The 23,117-nt window shown below is 38.3% G+C and overlaps 1 protein-coding gene across 2 annotated transcripts in view; it reads right to left on the reverse strand.

Moving 5' to 3' along the window:
- CTNNA2 (catenin alpha 2) overlaps positions 1-23,117 on the reverse strand; it is a 480,539-nt gene that overhangs the window by 321,001 nt on the left and 136,421 nt on the right. For both annotated transcript variants that reach the window (XM_054293256.1, XM_054293255.1), the window contains exon 7: positions 18,262-18,465. In XM_054293256.1, the coding sequence (XP_054149231.1) occupies positions 18,262-18,465 (204 nt within the window). The remainder of the gene's footprint in view (positions 1-18,261; positions 18,466-23,117) is intronic.

Consider the following 23,117-nt stretch of genomic DNA (forward strand, 5'->3'; position numbering starts at 1 on the left):
ATCAAAATGAAAATGGTAAGAATTGTTCTGAATTCTTAATAACTTCTTTGAAAAGGTCATTTAGCAGCTCTGGCTTTAGGTCCTTCTTCCACAAAGAAGAAATGAATGAAGTAAAATGGGTAAATTTTAGTACTTTACTTTCCCAAAACATACTCAAAATACCATGAGAAATATCCTGTCTTGCCTCTCTTTTGATAAAGGTTTGCAGCTCACAGAAAGCTGGAAAAAATGCTGAGGACCTGAAGCAAAGAACTGAGCACATAACCATCCATGTATGTGGTGTGATAGTCCAATCCTTTAGTAACCCAGGAGTAAATAAGTATGCCTTCAGCATTAAGCTATGATGGAAGTTTTTCCCTTTGGATTGACAAAAGACAGTTATAACAATCCTTAGCAAAATGCCATGAATCCAGCGAGCCATAATTAATAACTTTGCATAAGCCTTCGGTATCAGCAAAATGATGAAAGCAAAATTTGCAACTCAAGTGAGGATTTGGATGTTCAGATTTAAATAATGCACTATTTTCACCTGGTGTTCAGAAAGAAAGGTCAGTAAGGAAGCCAAGGGTCTCTCCTCCCCATGCTGACCACAAAGAGATGGCTTTTGGTCAAGGGTAAATACTTTTTTAAAGAAAAGCAATGAGAAACCTGAGAAAAGACAGCCAGGTTTATTTAAAAAAACAATTAAACAAAACAAGAAATGTCTCCAGCTCTCAGATTGGTGATGTTTCAGTGATTGAAATTAACAGAATTAATTTCCTATCCAATGTAATTCTAAATTGTGAAAAATTTCAAAGTCTTGAAAAATCCAGGTAAACTGTGTCTGTGTCCAGATTTGTATTTTCAAAAAAACGTGTTGTTTGGTGTTTTGGGGACTCTTTTTTGATGTCTTTCACCCCAAATGTGAAGCTATTTAATAAATTTTGTTAAGTATTTTGCAGAATACAAATTTCACAATGGAGATATACGTATTTTGAGAACATCTTGCTGTGAATCCAGGAGAGATCTGGTTATCTGGTTGTTAGCCGATATACAAGAAGCATTGCCACAACAAATATCTACTTTTTATTTATAGCTCCTTGTAATAGAACATTAGAAAACTAGAAAACAGGTTTGTATTCTATTCTTGGTGGACATCACTGCTTTATTACTGAAGATAGATTTAATTTCATTTCCATCAGCTGGTGTTGCACTTCAGTTATTATGGCTCCAATGGGTGTAATGAAATGTCACTGCTCTGCAAGACGAGAGTCAGGAACAACATTATAAAATCAATACCATGGTCAGGCTATTTTGGCATTCATAAGACTTATGGGTTACTTTATACAACTCGTGTGCTAACTGCGTTAAGGTCTCTTTCCTTACAACCTCCAGTTTTCAATTTTCTGTGATATTGAAAATCTTCAAGTGCTCAACACAAATTCTCCACATTTGGCTGTATCCAGCGCTAGCTCCTTACAGAGAGTTTTATAGCTATTGCCTTTTATAATAGGCAAGACCAAAGATGCAGAAAACAGCAAGTTTAACTCGATTTAAGCCCTCTGCTCTGTATTGCTGAAAGCTCCCTCCCTTCCTTTCATTAGATTCTTCTTTCAGTTCAATATTGCCAGTCAAACAGGGACTCAAGCAGTGCTTGAATGGTCCTGAAAATGGTCCAGCCTGCACAACGCTCCATCTGAAACCAAGCCATAATGTCTCCTTCAGGAAGCTCCCCATGCTGAAAGCTGGAAATTTGGAATAGCTGGGCTCTGCTGGTGATCAAGCAGTACAGTCAGGGACACAGTCAAAGCCTGGAAGAGAGGATGCCCAGCTCAAGCATTGCAGCTGGGCAGCAAAAACGTTCCCATTCACACACAGACAGTGGAAATGTTTTGCTTCTTAAGCTCCAAAATGTGCACACTGGCAGGTTCTCCCCTGCCAAGGCAAAAATTATTTGGGATATGCCTGAAAAAAGAGCAGCCTTAGGTGAGTAACTATTATTAGTTAGTAACTATGATATGCATAATTGAAGTCACATACTCATTATCCAATGAGCTCATGAATACTCCTTGAAGCACATGTCCTTTCTACCTTTATTAATGCAGATGTTAGAGCAATGTATTCCACTGAACCAGAACTGCTTCTTCTCTTTCAGACCTATCAGTTAACAAAGAAAACAGCCATGTGAACGCACCGCAGGCTAGAAGGAAGCAAACTAACATGGTTGTACAGCCTGGAGAAGAGAAGGCTCCAGGGAGAACCATCCAGCACCTTCCAATGCCTAAAGGGGCTCCAAGAGAGCTGGAGAGGAACTTGGGACATGGACCTGGAAGGACAGGACAAGAGGGAATGGCTTTAAAATGAAAGAGTGCAAGTTTAGATTAGATTTTAGGAAGAAATTCTTGCCTGCAAGCACAGTGAGGCCCTGGCACAGGGTGCCCAAAGCAGCTGTGGCTGCCCTGGAATGTCCAAGGCCAGGTTGGAGGTGGCTTGGAGCACCCTGGGACAGTGGAAGGTGTCCCTGCCCATGGCAGGGGGAAGAATGAGATGGCATTTAAGGTCCTTCCATCCCAAACCATTTGGATTGAATGGTCTGTGAGTCTGACTCTGTGCTGCTGCCAGGGAGAGGGAACTGCAGGGACATGGCACCACTCATTACTGGAATGCACACACAGACAAATCCAAGCCAAAGAGCTCCTGCCAGCAGAGCTCAACCAGTCCCAGCTTATTACTCTCCTTGTTTCTCCCTATCAATATTAATATCATGTCTACTACATTTTAATAATGTCATGGAAAAAAAGAGTGGTGCATCTCACTGTCAATTTGGGAGAAAAGGCAGAGGCCATGTTTTGACATAAAAGACATGAACAGCAGAGAAACCTCTTAATTGCTGTGCTTTCTTCCTCCTTGTTTTCTTACATCCACCCTGTAACGAACATACAATTATAATCAAAGCCCATTAAAGAAGTATTGCTCCTTTTCTCTCATCAACAAAATAAAAAAATTACACCAGGCAATGAGAAGTTATTGCAATGACTGGAATGCCGAGGATCTTGTAAATCTATTTTAGTATGTTTTGAAAAGATACTTATTTTTTAAGCACAGTCAGTGAGGCTGTAAAGCTGCACCTCACAGCATCACTCTGCTGTGCCTCAGCTCTGGGCAAGCAGCTCAGTACCCAGACACCTGTACTATCAGCTAAATGTTAATGTATTCTGTCAAAACCAGATTACCTTCCCCACTAAATTATTCAATGTCATTATCTGACTCGGCCATCTGCAATCCTAATGCCTTGTGTTCAGAAATTCAGAGCTCCTGCTGTATTATTTTTGTTTTACATTCCTACATAAATCCGTTCAACTCAATATGTTACAGCGAATCCACAAAATCAAATGCAATCTGCTGGGCTGTAAAACACCAGTTACTGAAAATCGAAGGGTTTATTATAGTAACAATTCAAGGAGTCACTGAGCAGTCTGGGTGGGCTGAAGGTCGAAGCACATGCTAAGGAATGAGTTAGATAACCCAGGCCGCACAACAAGGTATGTGTTTGCTAAACATAGCATGGCCTTGAACCCATTCGTGTATTTCATATCTAATAAAAATCCAAACAGTTGGTCTGATTGGATTTTAAGTGATGCAAATTTGGAAATCAAATAGGCAGACTCCCTTTAGACTTGGTCTATTTAAACCATAATTGTAAAGAACTGCAAATTACATTTACGACGCCATGGAACTCTCAAGGGATTCAGTAAGAATTTTACCATAGGAGAAGAATTCATCATTTTAAATTTGTTATTAACAAATCCAAATGTACACAGCGTGTGATGCTCTCTCGTTTTGTTATTTCCACTCTGCTTACATGGCAGTACAAGTGTAACCACTCTTCAGTGAATGGAATGCTCTTTAGTTTTCATAGCCATTTAATTATATGCTTTGACAAAACCCAGTTATATTATTGTCATTCTGTTAGTCTGGCAACACTAAGCAAAGAGATAAAATACCACTTACATTTCCCAGACTGCAGATTAAGGTGTGATTTGGAGACCAGATTCCCATTCTCAATTATAAATTAGAAGTTTCATCGTCACAAATAAATTTTAAAAGCAATGATGGACTTGAATAACTTTCTTCCTGCCACTTAATACTCAGGGAGAGATCTCATTTGCCTTTGGTTAATAGAGACAGAAACTGAAAATGTGACATGCACACCCTCTAGCCAACACATTGCTAAATGAGAATGCATAGAAACCAGGATAAAAGAGAAAAAACTTATTTTTCCCCATTATTAGTGTCTCCACCAGAATATGACCCATGTCCTAATTCTCCAGGCAGGAGATTTATGAGCATGGGCAAATCACAACAATGTTAACATTTCTGTGCACTTTCACATCCAAAATTCATTTACTCTGCTCATGATCTGACACTGTTTTTATTCCTCCTCTCTGGAGGGAGTGTATTTTAGCACTCACTCTGACTTGTCTTAGAGGAAAACCCTTTAACTGAAGTAAAGCTTTACTGCACATTTTATAATATTTTGTGAGAAAGAAAAGTGCATTGGCAGCATCTTCATTTCTACCACACAGCGCAGCCACCCTGAAGGTGCTGCACAAGGTGTGGGGTTTTTGATTATCAGGTTTGTTTAAAAAGCACACAGGGAGAGTACAGGATTCCAGACCATCCCTGCTCCAGATCTTCACAGCTAATTTGAGGCAGATTTTCCCCAGTAGGAATTCCCTCTGCTTTGGAAGCTACTGGTGCTAATGAGAGGCAAATATAGCAGGAAATTTGTAGCAGGTGGAAAATAAAGTGATCATATCTCAATGTATTAGGATTGATACATTTAAAATGATGCAGCACATTCTATTTTGGTTCAGTATTTGAGAAGTAAATGCAGGTTAAAGTTCATCATCTATACAAAATTTGGTTCAAAAAGGTTTTACCAAAGTACAGAAGTTTTCACAACCCTCCTTTAAAAACAGACTCCATTTCTCCCCTTCCCAACTCCTCCCGGACTAAGCACCTTGCAAAACTCAGGAGAGGAAAGCAAGAGTTAAAAATAAAAGGATGACTGGGTCAAAATGATGCAAAAATAGCTATCACAGAGGCTTGTGTAAATCTCTTAAAATCTTAATGCTCTACAGGCTGTTTAAGTACGGATCTGGATTATTCACTTTTAAACAGTAAATATCACCTTTGGTTCAGGAACTCCCTGAACCATAAATTGCTGGAGGCTAAGATAATAAATTTTGCAAAGAGGAATCACAATCACAGCATGTTTGCCAGGTTCTTATATTCTTCTTGAGTCATCCCCCGTGACTATTACCAGAGATAAGATACTAGGCCAGATAAAGCTTTATTCTGAGCCCTTTTATGTGCTTATTCCCCCAAATATAACCACCTTCTTTGAAGATAAGACCAATTCTCAGTGCTAAGAACCTATACACAATTATCTAACACCACTGAGACAAACTCCCAGAAGATATAGGCAAATCACCATGTGAAGTTATTTAACTCACAGTAACAGACAATCTGCTACATCCACATCTCTGAAATGTGGGACTGCTGAAAGGACCATGGCTATTCATTGGCACAATGTGCTTGAAACACTTTCAAAACCATCTTGATGATATTGCCCTTCACAAGCTGCCCTCCTTTAAATTCTGTTCTCTTTTGGGTTGCTGTCTGCATAGGTTTTTATGTCATTCCCAAGCTTCTTTTGTGTATGATCTAGTCATGGTAAGAGAAAAGCATTCCATGAAAATAATCCAGGGCAATTAAAATTCAGTATATTTTGAGGGTAGCAATCTTGCGGTACCCACAAGGACCTGGTTCCTCACTTACATGCCTGAGCGATATGAATCCAGCCTCAAATGAGCAACCACATCTCACCCTAAGCACCTGAAGCATCCGAAATTCATAAACACAAGCAAAAATCCAACAGAAAAATTATATTAGAAAGCAAATCATAAAATCACAAAGTGTTTTAGGTTGGAAAGGACCTTAAAGCCCATCCAATTCCACCCCCTGCCATGGGCAGGGACACCTTTCACTAGCCCAGGTTGCTCCAAGCCCTGTCCAACCTGGCCTTGGACACTTCCAGAAATGGGATAAATCATTCCTGTACTACCACCTGTGCAAAATCATTGTAGTTTTACATTTCCTGTGTATTTTTATACATGCTCAGAGATGAGGCAATAAGAATGAGTTTAATTATCTACTGAAATAAAATCCAATAATAGGCAAAGACTGTCACAATAACTTCCTGCCCACGAGAGTTTCTAGGGAGGGTAATATCCAACAGATACACTACAAAATAGGAAAAACATTAGAAATTGATATGAAACTCTAAGAAACTGTCCCTCTAGCTCCTGCCTGTAAGACACAAAGTAAAAGCCCAGAAAAGCAAAGCTATTTACCTAAAAATCTAAATCACCCTAATGCACTTAGACTACTGTGGGCTTGGCCATCTGGCTTAGAGGCTCATTAGTAAAGAAATGACCCCTTCACATAAAACACGGTTGGGTCACTCCAAGCTAATGAGCCTTCAAGTTTTATTGTTCTGTACACACAAGTGGATGTAAATCTGCTTGGGAAGTCTGGCCTTACACATCAGGCACACCTTTAATTGATTCTCACTTCTTTATTTAGTTACAGTGAAAGGACAGGAAAGAAAATAGAAAGAAATTTTTTTAAAAGCCTTTGTATTTCTGATCCAACATGTATTTTAGTAGTTAAATCCTGATATTAAAATAGTTGAGATTTTTTTGTTGTTGTTGTTTTCATTTTAAATCGGATTTCATAATTTCAATTAGAATTCATCCTGACAAAATAACTGAACATTTGGAATAATTAATAATTGAGCATTTGGAAGGATGATGGAGAGTGACAACTCCCCAGGCAGAACACACCAGGAGGGATCCGACCCCATAAAATCCAGGACCTGACTCTCACAACAAATACATTGAAGTTTTAAATCTTGTGAGTAAACCTTACTGCCTTTCCTGGGGGTATTGAGATACTGAAATCAGGCACCCTATATTCCCAAGTGAATCCCTTACAAATACATGTAAGGATGAACGACATTCCCTGACATCCATGGGATTTGGCTCATCCTATAAGCAGAAATCAAAAATACTGCATGAAGCACAAGATTTCATGCTCACCTACCCAGTCAGAAGAATAAGACATAATTTTCTACTGAATGAGTGGATTTATGACAGACATCAACAAAAAATTTCCTCCTCTCACTTCCTTTCTCTTTTTTTTCCTGTTTTCCTTTTTGTTTTTTTTTTTTTTTTTTATAATTTATATAGGAATTTTTTAAAAAGTAAAGGTTGGTGTTTACTCTTGTAGACTAATATGGTGTGCTGGCCATGACACTGACCGCTGTTCCACCTTAGATAACAAATTATTCACATTAAAGTTTGCCTTGCAAGGCCTTTAGTCATTAGACTATTGCTCAGCTTCAAACAACAAATAAAAAAGTGTTAAAAATAATATAATGGAATAAGAAATGAGTTCAAGTGCTTGAGTTTTGTAACTGTTAAAAAATTCTTATGATCTGATTGCATCCCTGTGGAGGACAAAAAGAAGTTACAAGAAAAAAAGGTCATTCATCAAATAAAAATAAAAATTTCACAGGCAAAATCATCATAAGGTGCTTCATAGAGAAAAGAAATACACAAGGAAATGCTTTGGCCATTTGACATCACAGCAGCTTCTGCTCTGCTGTGTCAGAAACAAACCACCCACCACTCAATAATCTTAGGAAATTCCCTGGGTGAATGGTCTCACAGCTTGAGAAAACTCAGCTTTGGGCATTTTGTCTCCTTTCCCTCCTAAATGCCATAATAAAATCCAAGCCATGTGATTTTCTGCAGCATCCTGGGTGCAAGGGGCTCCAGGTGTGGGGTTCTGTCATTCTGTGATGACCAATTCTGTCTCTTCCCAGCGAGAGCTCAGCCAGGGTTTGGTGCAACAGCTCAAGAGCACCAAAGGTTTCATGGCATTAACAGTCTCTGGGTAATTCTATTTTATCTACTTGCTCAGCTTAGCCTTAAAACCCAATTAAAGTGTAATTCATCTGATCCCAGGATTGAGGGCATCCCTGGCAATGCCTGACAGCCTCACAGCAACCACATCATTCCACACCATGTACTTCAGAGCACATCCCAAAGAGCTCAGCCACTGGACACTTACAACCACACAACTGCATTTTAGGGATCTCAGTAAACAGAAATATAAAAATTTCATTGCAACTTTAATGTATAATTACAGTCATGTTGCATCTGTCTGTGGTGCCATTCTCTTTGTGTTGTTCTTTTTAAATAGATGCTAGAATTGGACAAGGCAGCAAAGATCTAACAAATATATAAAATATAGGTGTGAAAAAGATATATATATATATACATAAATAATATAGGTAAATATATATATAAAATATAGGTATCATGAAAATGTGAGGTCAGTATGTTACCCTAAAATTAAACACTATTTATTTATAAAGAAGATAAGCTTAAAGCTTTGGTATAGGATCACAGAATAGTTTGGGCTGGATGGATTAATAATGATCATAGAGTTTCAACTCCTTCATGTGGACAGGGAGACAAATTAATTGGCAAATTATAGACAAATTAGTTTCATAAAATGTTTCATTTCATTCTGTTGTATCCAAAATATTGTAAACAGCTGCAATATCTGTTAAAAGAAAAAGTTCTGAAAAAGTTTCCAAATACTATGAAGATTGAATCAATACTTCAAATTCAAAAAATAATCCAATCCAAAAAGAAAATTGCTTAATCCTTCAGCTCATCTTAAAAAAAAAAAAAAAAAAAAAAAAAATCAATCCTCCTACTCTCACTAAGCAAGTTTTCAGGGAACTGATTACTGCAGAGACCTTTTTTGTCTTTCATTCCTCAAGTGAAAATATAAAAACCAACTTCATGTGCTCCCAACATCTGGCTAATGCACAACTCTGGGAAAAGCAACAAGTTACTGTGTCACAAAATGTATGCCCTTGCATTTCTAATGCACTTTGGAAGTGTAAAATCATTTCCCAGATTAAATATCAGACCCCACCAAACACTGATATATGTGGTTTCATATTATCATGAATTTCATTCCTGTAGAACTTGGAAATGATTCTGTACAAGAATCTCCATGTTCTCAAGTGTTCATGGTGTTCATGTACCCATAGCTGAAATAATTTACCAAAAAATGCAAGTAGAACCTCATTTCTTAACACCTGATTTCTATCTGACAGCTCATCCACTTAATACTCATTTTATTGAAATACTTTTTTTTCCCCAAACAACCTTTTGAATCTATTTGTTTCTGAAGAATCCATAGCTACTAACAAGGAAACATCTTTTCTCTGTGTACTGTTACATTTTCTTGGATTACAGCTGTACCACATCAGCATGCAGATCTTTAGTGATGCACAAAGCATTTCTGATGTGCAAGCATGCCCTCTTCTGGATATCCAGCACCATCATTTCAGCTGAAAATTCCCTAAATTACAGCAAATTCCTCCAACACTGCCTTGCAGAGTGTTCCTCTCATTTGTAAAAGCATTTCTGGTGTAAACAAATAAAAATAATCCCAACCAGTGCAGGATAAACTGCAGGTTTACACAGAACTGACATATTTTCTGTACTTTGGATTGCTAATGGCACTGTAAATACTGCAGGGACATTACTGATAGGAGAAGAGCTTGGACCTTTCTTGAGGTGAAGTGAATCCTTGACTATCCAAATGCTGATCTAATCATGTGTCATTTTTATCTGAGTTTTCAGTGCAACAGACAAACCAAAGCCATTCAGAATTTGCCCAGTTATAGTAAAAATTCAGTCCTACTGCTGAGAAGATTCAGGTGGTTTTTAAAGAAAATAAATCAAAAAGAGAGAAATCCCATGTCTTTGAAAATACATTTTGCACCCCTTTCAACAGTCAAACACTTCATTTATACAATCACTGAAGGATTTTAATGTGCAACACAAAATTTTTTGTAGCCTCCAAGGAAACACAGATTTTTGATGTGGTTTTTTTTGAAAGCTCACTAATTGCAGTAGGCCCATGCTTCTTTTATTTTGATTCATTCCCAGTAGCTCCATAAATGCATTGGGAATATTTTTCTTTGCACCCAAAAGAATACAACACCCAACAATGTTAATCTGGATTTTGTAAATATTGAAAGAAAGATTTGGACACCAAAAGCAGGTATATACAAAGCTAATAATCATATTACATGTATAGTATAAAATGCATTATAAACTTCTCCCATATTGATATTGACTTGCAGACATGGAAAAACAACAAATGAATAGCCCATAAATGCTAACTTCAGTAGAAATAAAATTAGAGAGGTTATGAATCACACTATATAGACAAGATTGATGGAGGACTTTTTTCAGGTGGACTAACAGCTTTAACAAGATCATTTTCAGACAGACTGCATCTGAAATTGAGGCAATGCTTTCCAGCATATCAAAAGCACTTCTGTAAGAACACACTTTAGAAAAAACAAAACAACTAACTAATTAATGCAAAATTAAATGAGTTGAACATGAAAATGCAATTTTGGGGCATTGGTGTGCTTTGACTTTGATTTTCTGAAGAAACAACACATTTTTATTTTCTCTGAATACACTAAGTTTAAAACTATCAAATACTCTCAAAGGTACCAACAGTACAGTCAGACCTTCTGTATGCATACATACATATATGAGATAAAACAATGAGGAAAAACAAAAACATTGCTCAAGAAAAGCAAGTTCCCTGACTATTGATAAAATTTGGGTCCACTTACTGAAGAATTTATTCCCTAGAGTACTATAGCATAGTTGCCCTATAGCAATTATAGCACATCAGAAATTAATATAATATTTTATAAGAAGGCAGTTTGGGTTGTTGGTCAAAAACAATGAAAAATCATCAAAATTATATTCCACACCATTTTGACTTTTGTGACTTTCATTCTGCCATGTGTTGGTTTTCTCCCAGCTTCCAGTTTAACAGGCAAACACTGCAGTTATACAATTAATGCAGAATTTTAATGTGGAAATGGCAGGGCACTCAAACTTTAATGAATTGAGACTGATATGACCTCAATTTGAATGTTGAGTAGGAGAGGCCCAGGCAGACTAAGCCCTACAGGAGCTGAGAAAATCAGGTTTGATTTTACTGTCAGTCTAGAAAACTTCCATGCTAATTTGGAGGTAAGTATCTTGTTAGAAACATCACTCAACCTAATACAGCAATTCAGCCTTACACTCCATAAACCTCCTCTGCTTTATTTACATTTTAGCATGACATACAACACTTTTATAATGACATATCATGGTCTGCCTTTAAAGACAAAGAGCAAAAAGAAGGCAAAACATTCTCTGGTTGATAGCACCAAGGAGAATCCAGCACTGTGGTCTAAAACCACCATTTCCTCTCACAAATATAAGAATCACAGAGTCAGAGAAGCAGTGAGACAGCTGGTGATGGATGAGATAAGGAAAGAGGGGAGCCCTGTGAGGCAGGAACTGTCTCCTTGTCCTTATCTGAGAACTTAACTGTGGTAACTCCCCTGTCCAGGAGGTCCTGGGACATTCACACATGGCCTGAAGGTGCTCACTCTGCTGAGGGGCCATGACGGGCCATGATGTGATGGGCAGCTGTATGGAATTAGAAGGCATCAAAGACTCCTGAACTGTCCCCTGATCCACAACATTGCATCACCAAGGTGTCCCTGATCTAGAGCATTCCATCATCCAGACGTCCCCTGATCCACAACTTTCCATCATCCAGGTGTCCCTGATCTAGAGCATTCCATCCTCCAGGTGTCCCTGATCCACAACACGACATCGCCCAGCTGCAGTTCCCCACCCCAGGGGAACTTCACCTGGGTACCTGGGTGTTCCTACCTGAATCTGAGTGAATAGAAACCCAATAAATGTGGTGGTTTGGAGGTTTCTTCCATCATTTGATGGGTCTAGTCTGTGACCATTATTTTGACCAACTACCATCAAAATTGCACTGAGCAAGTCTCATTGTGAAGCCTTTGGGTGATGAGATAGTTTCATTCTTGTCCTTTTCTTTCTCATGCATTTTCTTAGGTGATTTTTGTGCTCTTATATTACTAAAGCTAACAGCCAAAATGCCTGCAATATCTGTTTTCCTTTGCAACCAAATTATTCTACAATAAACCCTACATGTGTATATTTACAAAAAACACTCATTCAGGGTCATTTCACTCTAATCAACCCCAAGGGATTTATTATCAAGAACGTGGGCTACTCTCCCCTTTTAGAGTAGATTGTAACAGGTAGTTGTAAAGAGCAAATTACTTTTGTAATTTTAAAAATCTACTCATCCCAACAGGGATGTATAAATCTGCAATCAACAGAACCTGAATTCAGGACAATTTTAAAGGATATTTGTCATTTCCAAGCCATGAAGTTTCACTTTGTCAGAGCTTTTTTATTCATTTCTGATTGTAAACACCAGTGTGGTTCTCTGAATCTGATAAGAAAAACACAACAAACTCTGAATATGGAATTACAAAACCAGGAAATTCATGAATGAATAAATAAATCAAAACTAGCTTGTGGAATTGTAAATAATGCAGCATTTCTATAAATCTACTGAAAAATAATGGACATGCCTTATGATGAGGGCCTGACATCATCAAAATAGAAGAGACAGAAGGTTCCTGGAAAGGTGTCTCAAGTCACACTGCAGGTTGCATACTTAGACAGTGATTTATGCACAATTGTGAGCAGTCAAGGCACTCAGGAGGGATCCATAAGTGCAAAAATCTTAAACTGACCAAGAAGCAATGCAGAGAACATTTGGGAACCTATCCTATTCCTCCAGTAGTAACTACTGTGTTTCTGCTTGTTTCTTTCAAGTACACAAAGACAAAACTGCTCTAAAAGAGTCAAGTGAACAGTAAAATAGCTCATCTCCACCTTGAAATACAGGGGAAAGCTCTAAACAAGCTGCTGTCCTCTAAAAATTATTTGGCCAGCCAGGAATTTGACAATGGTACGGATGGAAAAACTGCCCTGCTGTGGCAGTCACGGCTGAATCAGTCGCTGCTGCTGCTCCAGCAGTCAATCTCTTGTCACTCATCCCTGATTCCTCATCTCAGGACAGCTCTGGACATTCCTCTGTCTCATAACTGTAATTTACTGCTCACTGTCACCCAGATTAACCTCACGCAAGTCAGCTCCAGAGCTGAAATGTACACACCAATTATTGCTGATCTTAAATATGAATTGAGATGGAGCTGTTAAATGTGACAGCTGGGAGCATCTTGAGAGTTTATGGATTTTTCAGTTGCTATCATGTTTTTCATTCTCCAATCAAGCACAATAACCAGCTGTCTGCTAAGGACATTTCATCTCCATGTACTGCAGCACTCTGTTTTTCCTTTGAGCCATTCCAATTTTTTGCTGATCTATTTGTGAAGAGAAGCTGCCAGCAGCCTTGTGCTTTCTCATTTGTTTTTCTGCTATGTCCTCTTTTGAAGAAATTACATTTTCTTCTTTAGAAGAAACACAAATTAGAACATATAGCAACTTAGGAGTAAGCAGGTATCAAGGACAGGTAGTAACTTTAGAGAGTAAGATTTCAAAGAGCAAACATTACCCACATGGTAAAGTAGGGTTTTCCTAGAGCACATTACAGAGGATTGCATCCAGATTATTCTGGAATATTTCCAGTGAGGGACATTCCACAGCCTCTCTGGGAAATCTATTTCTCAGATGTGATTCTCACGTCTAAACATTAAATCATCAGCAGTAATACAAGACTCCATTAAGAACTGATCATAGCACTCAGACACACAGAAATATCTGTCCCAAAAAACCATTTATAATGAAAAAGAAAAGCTCCTCTGCAATGTCAGCAGGGACTGGGAGCAGGAACACTGGATAAGAGGCAAAGCAAGGCTGGAGAATGCGAGTTGGCTTAATAATGAGCCCAAAGGCTTTAGAGGAGAAAATCATATTTGAACCAGCTGGGAAATGCCTTTTCAAAATCAGATTTGAATTAATGCCAAGCCAGTACTGGAGTGATTACAGAGGTCTTTAACACTCATGGCTTACTCACTTGTCAACTGCTTTCCAAATTTATCATTGATACACCCCAGCAACACAACATTCAGTCTGTCTCTGGCACTGGCTCTGATGATGTCAGAGGGAATTCAAAGCATTCTTTTTTAAGCATATTTTTCTAAAGATATAATTTTCTCTCTTTCTTATGTTAATCAGACCTCAACCCAGCAGCACCCAGAGTGTTGCTAGAAAGGGTGCCCAGCACTGGGTTGAGTTTGGCAGCGCATTTCTGAGCCAGGAGTTTAAGAGCTGGAACTCCCAGGTTCCTGGTATTTTTGCTCCCTGACAGCCTGCAATATAAATCATGAAGGATCCAGGAGAGAAAAGCAGCAGGAAACTAGACCCCAATCAGAGCTAACCATCCGTTAAATAAGGCTTTCATTTAGACAAATGGAAAACAATTGCATTAAGAGCTTCTGTGGAGCTGCATTTAGGTCTTCTCTGTAGGACAGAAGTCTGGAAATGTAATTTTATTTTGAAATAAATTATGGGATTTATCACACATGCATAAGAAGCTGAAAAATACTCTATCAATTTTCTCTGAGACACTGGCAAAAAAAAGTCATCTGACACAGCAAACTGAGAACTCTCTTGTCTTTGCTTCCCAAAAGTAACAGATTCTAAAGTTCAGTTGAGTTCATGAGAGAAATAATAGATATCAAGCTGGGAAAAGATTTTGTCACAGTTACAGATAAGGCAAATGAAGAATATGCATAATTCTGGATATACAAAGAATAATGAAGCAGTTTATAGCTCATCTCCACAGAAATTCTTGCAGAGAACTCCCAGGGATCTCCCTTCCAGAGGGTTTAGGTACTGTGAGACTCTGGTCAATGCAGTAACTATACAAATATATAATTATTCCTAGAACTCATAAAGAGCCTAGGGACTAATTAAAACCATTATTTGACAGGTAGGAAATGGAGCAAATCAACATTTATCTGAGGAGAAGGAAGCAGAAACCATAACACATCTTTTATAACAGTAAATAATACAGCTGCAGAAGCAGCACCATTTTCCCTTACCTAAGTAAAAATCTCCCCTCTCCTTCTTTCTACCAACCTTTTATTTTCAGATATTTCTTTGGTGCCAAAATTTTGAAAGTATCTACTTTTTCTTCAACTCATAGCCTTTTCCTTCAGCTCTTGAAGGTTTGTAGGAAGCATTTCTCTGAACCCAAATCATAGAAGTAGATGAATGAAAAGGAACTATTTTAAGCTGGAGAAGGACTGACCTAACATTGCCAACACCCTGCCCTTCATCGGCATTCTTTAAATATCATCACAGAGCATTTACTTTGCTGTATGCTCATTTGATCAACACTCATCCCAAAAAAATCATCATTTTCCAGCTATCATCAAACAGAAGAAACCCCAGAACATGAATGACTGATTAATTTCACAATCTCTAAAGCAAGAGCAGGATTGCAGTGGTTTAAATCCACACAGGCAGAAGATGTTAAAGATGTGCATCTCTGCAAAATCAACCTTGATCTGACTTAGGACTGTGCCATGTTTGGTGTGTCCCATTCACTTTTATCCTTCTGAAAACTTGTGAAAGTTTTAAAATCCTTTCCAAGTGAGATTTTCTGTTATACTGAACATACTTTTGAGAAACCAAGAAAAACAATCCACAGGTTTCAAGAAAATAGGTTTAGTACCAAAGCAAATTCTGCCATGGCAGAATGGATGAAATTCAACCTTTAGATAACAGGAGCTGCCTACAAGCTCAGGATCTGACTTTCTGTCCTGGCTATGGGATTTAATTAATATATCAGAGAAGTCTAGAGATATTTAATTTACCCCCTGCCCATATAAGATTATAACAGTTGTCATCTCAATGGCTCTTCAGGCTCTGTTGGCTGTATTGATCTCATCTCCAGTATTGATCTGGTCTCTGACAATTATAACTGGAGATTAGGCAACGGGGGCTCAAATGATTGAATGAAGGAAGGACTCTGGCAATCTGTCCATTCCTAGAGCATACATGACATGGAAGTTGGCTGGCAGCTACAAACTGACCCATGGAGGATTCAAATTCCTTGGAGGGGCAGATTGAGGAGTCAATGCTCAAAGAAGCATTGGAATTTTTTAAGCTGGTATCTTAAAATGGCATCCACCCTTAAAGAACTGAATTGACACCCCCTACTTTACCTGTCCTTATGTACAAAAAAATTAAATTTAGGCATAGCAATATCTAATCTTAATCCCATCCCTTGTAACTGCTAACATCAGTTTGAAAGTTATCATTGTAAAATTCTACCACACCAGATCTGGTAAAATCAGAAGTTCTGCATTTTATGTAAATTAAGTATATATTCAGTTTTTATAATGTTTACTCAATAGATATAAAAAAAAAATCTTACTTAAGTTGACTACATTTCAGTATACATTGACTACATTCAGTATAAGGCAGAAAAATAAATAAATTACAGGGGTTGTGCAACTCAGACTAAGAAGGACACAAAAAAGGGGAAAAAAAAAAAAAACTGAATAAAAACTATACTGTGGAAACCATAAAAACAGCTGCTCACACCATTATGTGTTTAAGTAAAAATGATGAAAATATTAGCAGCCTTCAGAGTGGTCATAAATGCCTGCAGGAATGTAAAGGTTTCCTCCCTCTGTAAATGCAGCCAGAAACAAAGTAAGAATGTTTCTGGTCCAAGGACAAATTGCATCATTACCAAAACTCTGTGTACTGAAAAAGAGGCGCCACAATAAAATGAGAAGCCACCACTCATCAATTCTTAAAGTTTTTTTCAAAAGACCTTTAAGGATTATACCAGTATTGCTTCTACAAAGCAAGATTTTGTAGGAAGAAACTCAGCAAGTTCTTTTCCACCACAAGCTCAACACCTGGTATTTAATGTTCTCTTTTATAACTAACACAGCAGCAAAACTTCACATTCATTCATGCTTGCACAAGAACCTGTCAACCATCATTTCAAAAAACTAAGAGGCAAATAATGCTTTTCAATTCAATCAAACAGCTATTCCTTGAGGTGACTCTGGTACATGGAACAATGTCTTTGAAAAGCAACATTTAAGCCTGAACTGTAAAATGAAGTGAATAAAGGTCTGAAGTTTGCACTATTGATACTGAATTCCATCACTCTAACAACTGTGACCGAACCAATGGAAATAACAATGTTAAAGGTCCATGCTTGAACACCCTCTTCAGCATTATTTTGATGATGATTCCAGCAAAATGGGATCAAAATGTGTCATCTGATACTCTGAGAGCAACCAAAGAAACAGCAAAGTAGAGGATGCTCAGTTTGACACATCTTGGCAAATATTTTAAATTTAAAACAGGTTTTTGATGCTGCTTTGGTCCTTTTCCCACATCCTCAAAAGGACATGGCAGTAGAACATCTGAGTTTTAATACACAACATTGGGTGGAGAGAATTTTCTGAGACAAGTTCTGTTTGTGCAGAACAAAGGTTATGCACTGCCAGTTCACACCATGTTGAACAATCCAACACCTCTGGAAACTCTACCCAGAGAGTTAATTTTAAGATTGTGTGAACAGCACTAGTGCTGAACTCACTACTTTCATGGCAACTGAGTATTTCATAGCTCCACCAGAAAGTGAAACCTTCAGTGGTTTAATCCATACACCAAAAAGTCAATCTCTTGTAAATATCTATGGGTAACATCCTAAAAATCAAACACAATGACCATCCCACAGGGGCAAGCATGCTGAAAATTACCCATATTCCTGTTCAATAAGAAAATCATTCTTGGGCTGTTTCACATTTATATTACTCACCATTGTTTTTGTTTAAAAAAGTATTCTACTTCCAAAAGAACTGCTAGTTATCACATAAGAAGAAGCTTTAATGCCAAATTCATGGGGAGCACCGAGATCGCATTTAGATTACTCACTATTATTTTCATTTTTAAAAGTATTCTACTTCCAAAAGAACTGCTAGCAATCACATCAAAAGAAACTTCAATGCCAAATTCAAGGGGAGCACTGAGTTCCTTGGCAGGTACAACACCACCCCCGGTGAGCTTCTGATCATACCCAACTCTTGTCAAACGTTTGCAACGCATTAAAAACTTCAACAACTCAACCAGCTCGGCACAAAGCCACGCTAAAACATCTGAGATACATTAAAGCAGCTGCAGCCTCAGGGGGGCTGAGGTGCCCGTTGTCACTTACGTTGTTCATGTACTCGGAGAGCAGGTCCTGCAGGGCCTGGCGCACGGCGTTGCACTCGGCCACGATGCGCTCGCGGCGGTCGTCGCGCGTGCACGAGGAGTCGGCCATGAGCGCCGCGCCGCTGATGATGCTCTCCAGCCGCTCCTCCAGCGACGGCCGGAACCGCGCCTCGCTGAACGTCATCGGGTCCAGGATGATCTTGTTCTGGAAGGAAAAGCAAAACGGGAAAATGGTCAAATGGGAAAATGGCGAGCGGTCGCGTGTTTCTGGCATTTTCAGTGCCTTTGGAGAGGTTTTTCTAGTCTTTCCTAGAAATAATTTATCATAGAATACCAGGTTGGAAAGGATCGCAAGGATTATCAAAACTTTCTTGGAGCAAATATCTACCACACTCTAAAAAAGTAAATATTAGAGAAATATGTATATCTATGTGTGTGTGTATATATATAAATATGTATATATATTGACAACCTTGTTACCCAGAGAAGCTGTGGCTGCCTCTGGACCCCTGGAAGAGTCCAAGGCCAGGCTGGACAGGGTTTGAAGCAACCTGTGATAGTGGAAGAGTTTTTAGTCTTTCCTATAAATAATTTATCACAGAATCCCAGGTTGGAAGGGATCGTAAGGATTATCAAAACTTTCCTGGAGCAAATATTTACCAAATTCCTGAAAAAGTAAATATTAGAGAAATATACATACACATTAAAAAAAGTAAAATAAAATAAATTAGTATGTTTTATTTTAAGATATATATATGTATGTATGCATGTATATAAATATATATATACGTAGATTTATATAAAAATTCATAACCATTGTCCCCAGAGAAGCTGTGGCTGCCCCTGGATCCCTGGAAGTCTCCAAAGACAGGCTGGACAGGGCTTGAAGCAACCTGAGATAGTGGAAGGTGTCCCTGGCCATTGCAGAGTCTTGGAACAAGATGATCTTTAAGGTCCCTTCCAACCCAACCCATTCCATGCTAAAGCAATATTATTTCTCCACAAATATTCTGAACGTTTCTTGGCTCTTCAGGACATTTATATGCAATGTATAATTTTTTTTATTCCTGAAGATAGAGAGGGATATTCTCTGTTAACAATTTCATTTTGATTATTTTAATAAGCAGCCTACACTGCTGAAATGTTACTATATTCCCTCAATATTACATGAATTTAAAAAACTGAGGAAGTTAAGACTGTAAGGAAATCATTACTAGACAATGACACACAAAACTACTAAATCTCTGACTTCCATTCTGTAGAGCATCTTTTAACAGCTTTTTTTTGTTTTTAGCCAGGAAAAAAGTGCTGGATTAGTTAACTAAAAAGGGAGCACTATATGAAGACAGTCTGGAAACACCTTCAGTTTGTCAAATAGTCATCTGGTTAGCAAAATATCTTTGTTCTACTAGAAAAAGAATTGATTTTCAAAGAGTCTTTTCCAACAAAAAAGGTTAATTCCAAATTATGATCACTACTAAACACTTGTGTACTGTATATATCAAACTTATTACTAAATATCAAACAGGTTTAAACCACATTGATTCTACTCTTCTCACAGTAAAACTTCATGTGAAGTTATGAGTTTTGAGTCACTTCTCAATTATGAGAACTGCTTTTCTCCTTTTGCAGTTCAAGGTAAGAAATACAAAAGCAATAATCACCTGCTCTCACTCTCAGGCACATTTACAACACCATGTAATTCAGGAACCTTTTGCTGGAATCATTCAAAGAAGTCTCCTAATTGCATATGGACAAAAAAATGCCCTGTAAGCTGTGCACTTGTTATTTGAGCTTTAAAAAAGAAAATAATCATGAAATAGAAATGAAAAATCTAAAAGCATTCTGATTTCTAATAATCACACCTATTTTAAAGCACATAAGATTTGTTAATGAGCCATTTTAATTTTCACAATGTTCTGATAGCTTTATGATTAGTCTATTTCTTTAATATCCAAGAGCAATCAGCAAGTGCAAGCCAAATGACACAAATAATTTGAAAAATAAAAAAAAAACAACAAAAACAACACAGTGTATTAAAAAGTACATTAAAATTTAGGAACATGAACACATGACCAACATGTGCATTTAGCACTGAAAATTGTATCTATTATTCATCAGAAAATGCTCAAATGGATTTATTCAAACCTAAAGACAAACTCCACTTTACTTTCTTAATTTCAGCAGGACAAGGCTCTTAGAAAAGATCTTATTTCTCAATAACACTTCCAGTTCACACACAGACCTCATAACTCTCACTCTTATACAGAGAAAGGAACCTCTGAGAAATCTGTAACTTCACTGAGTCCTCAGCAGTTAAATAGTAATAAACACAGGGAATTTATGAAAATCCATTCTTTAATAAAAGGAAAAATAGAAGAATTTTAACCAGATAACATATTGTTCCAGCTCCAGGAACTGCTGACTTGGCAGAAAAAATGCTGCATTAGCCAGAATGTGAAATTATGTCTCACATGTATCTTCTAGGGTCTGTGTTTCACAGCAGTAAGCAGAGCAGTTTTACAAGCACCTAAATTAGAAATGACTTCTCCAAGAGTTAGGCCTGTGCATATTTATGTAATGGGGCTTTTGAGCCAAACGGTAATGCTTGGGATTTTAAGAATTCAGCTGTATAAATTCATTTTCACAACCTCATATTTCACGTGGCAGTAGCAGGACTATGACTGCACCAAATGAACTATATAAGCCACTTATGGAATTAGCAAGAAAAAAATATTGAAAAGAATAGCTGCTTGTTTCAGATCCCTAACCAATCCTTCCAGAAATGTCTCCCTTTCCCTCCTCTTCCTTACAGCCCTAGGTGTAAGGTTCTGTACATAGAAACTTTCAGACAGATCTTACACCTCTCAGCAAGTCATGAATCAAATTTAGCTCCTTAGATTTGAAGACCCTGCACTCAATTCTTTTGTGAGACCCAAAAACCTACCTAACATATGGAAATATGCATGGGCCAATCTATTTGCATATGCAAATGCAGTGTCCTGCACCTCTGGACCTGCACAGGTAGGGGGTGACCTGATGGAGCAGCTCTGGGAGAAGGACCCGGATGCCTTCATGGACAACAAGCTGTCCCTGAGCCAGCAGTGCATCCTGGTAGCCAAGAACACCAATGGCATCCTGGGGTGCTTTAGGTAGAGCATTCCCAGCAGTGCAGGGAGGGGATCCTGCTCCTCTGCTCAACCCTGTGAGGCCACATTTGGAGAACTCTGTCCAGTTCTGGGCTCCTCAGGACAGGAGAGACCTGGAGCTCCTGGAGCGGGGAATCTGCAAAGGTGATGAAGGAAACTGAAGCATCTCCTGGCCCAGAGAAGGCTGAGGGAGCTGGGGCTGTTCAGCCTGGAGAGGAGCCACAGCTGAGAGGGGCCCTAAGCCCTGGCTGTCCCTGGGTGTTCCTGAGTGTCCCTGGCTGTCCCCGGGTGTCCCTGGCTGTCCCTGGGTGCAGGAAGGTCAGAGCAGGGCCCAGTCTCTGCTCCAGGGCCCAGCAATGGCACCAGAGGAAAGGGCAGGAACTGAGCCCAGGGAGTTCCACCTGAACACAAGAACTTCACTGAGAGCACTAAGCAGATTGTCCAAAGAGGCTGTGGAGTCTCCTCACTGGGGATATTCCAGAATTGCTTGGACACAGCCCTGTGCCCTGTGCTCTGCCTGAGCAGGGAGCTGGGACCAGGCGACCTCTGTGGGGCCTTCCAGCCTGACCCATCGGGGATTCTCTGCATTCCTCCATACTTTTTGAGCCTTGAAGATGAACAACCTACAGATCAAAGATGAACGATGTACAGATCAAATATCTCCAGTATGTCTAAACCCTGAAACCCAACTCAACATTTTCACAAGCAGATATGTTGTACTCCATTAATAAATTTAAGAATTTCTTTACAGACTACATACAAATAGTATTTAGATTTTAAATAATAAATTGTGTAGCACAGAGAATGCATAATTAACCCAAACCAGCTCTCCTCACTTTGAACTGGAAAAAGGGAATATACTTCTGTGGTATTTGTAAATAAGGAGAAATATTTATGATGATCAAAACTTGGCTCATTAAAAATAAAAGTCACTCAGTTGTACTCAATAATCTTTCAACCATATCCCATAAAACTTTTTTTTATTATTCATTTTTAGGCTTAAATATTATTAAATATTTGTTTGGGATATCCGTTCATGACAATTCAGAATTACAGAGTAATTTAGGTTGGAATGAACTCCTGAAAGTTATACTTTAAACATTTCTTTAAAACACAGACAACTTTAACATCAAGCCAGGTTGCTCAAGGGTTCATCCAGTCAAGATCAGAATTCCATTTTGGAGATTTTCCAAACCTCTCTGTCTACTGTTTGAATGCCTGATCAACTTCAAGGGTGATCACCCATGGGTGACTTTTATCCTTCCCAATATCCAGAATTTTCTCAGAATCACCTTGTGCCAGTTGCACCTCAGCCCAACACTATGAACCTCAGTTTTGCTTAAAATATAAAAAATAATGATGTAGTTACTTTCTGATGGGTGGTTATAAATAAAAGACAGTCTAGATGTTTATTTTAAACTCTTTCTCAAATATGTCACAAGGAAAGCAGGTTTTGGAATTTTGGGAAAAAGGAGACAGGATGAGAACCAGCTCCTGATGTTCAGTAACCAAAGAAATGCAATTTCTTGCTTACAAAAGATATTATTCTTCTTCAAAGAGAACCTGGTGCCAAAATTCAACTTCAGACTATGGTATTGACACCTATAAAACTCTTACACGTATATTAACAAGGAAATAATGTATTTTTGAAAAGCAGAAAAAATAGTTGGCAGGCTAAATAAATTTCTTTAAAAGTTGCAATTTCCCA

Source organism: Melozone crissalis, unplaced genomic scaffold (assembly GCF_028551555.1).
Source record: "Melozone crissalis strain CALT ecotype California unplaced genomic scaffold, PUWL_Pcris_2 ptg000132l_1, whole genome shotgun sequence".
Classification (NCBI taxonomy): Eukaryota; Metazoa; Chordata; class Aves; order Passeriformes; family Passerellidae; genus Melozone; species Melozone crissalis.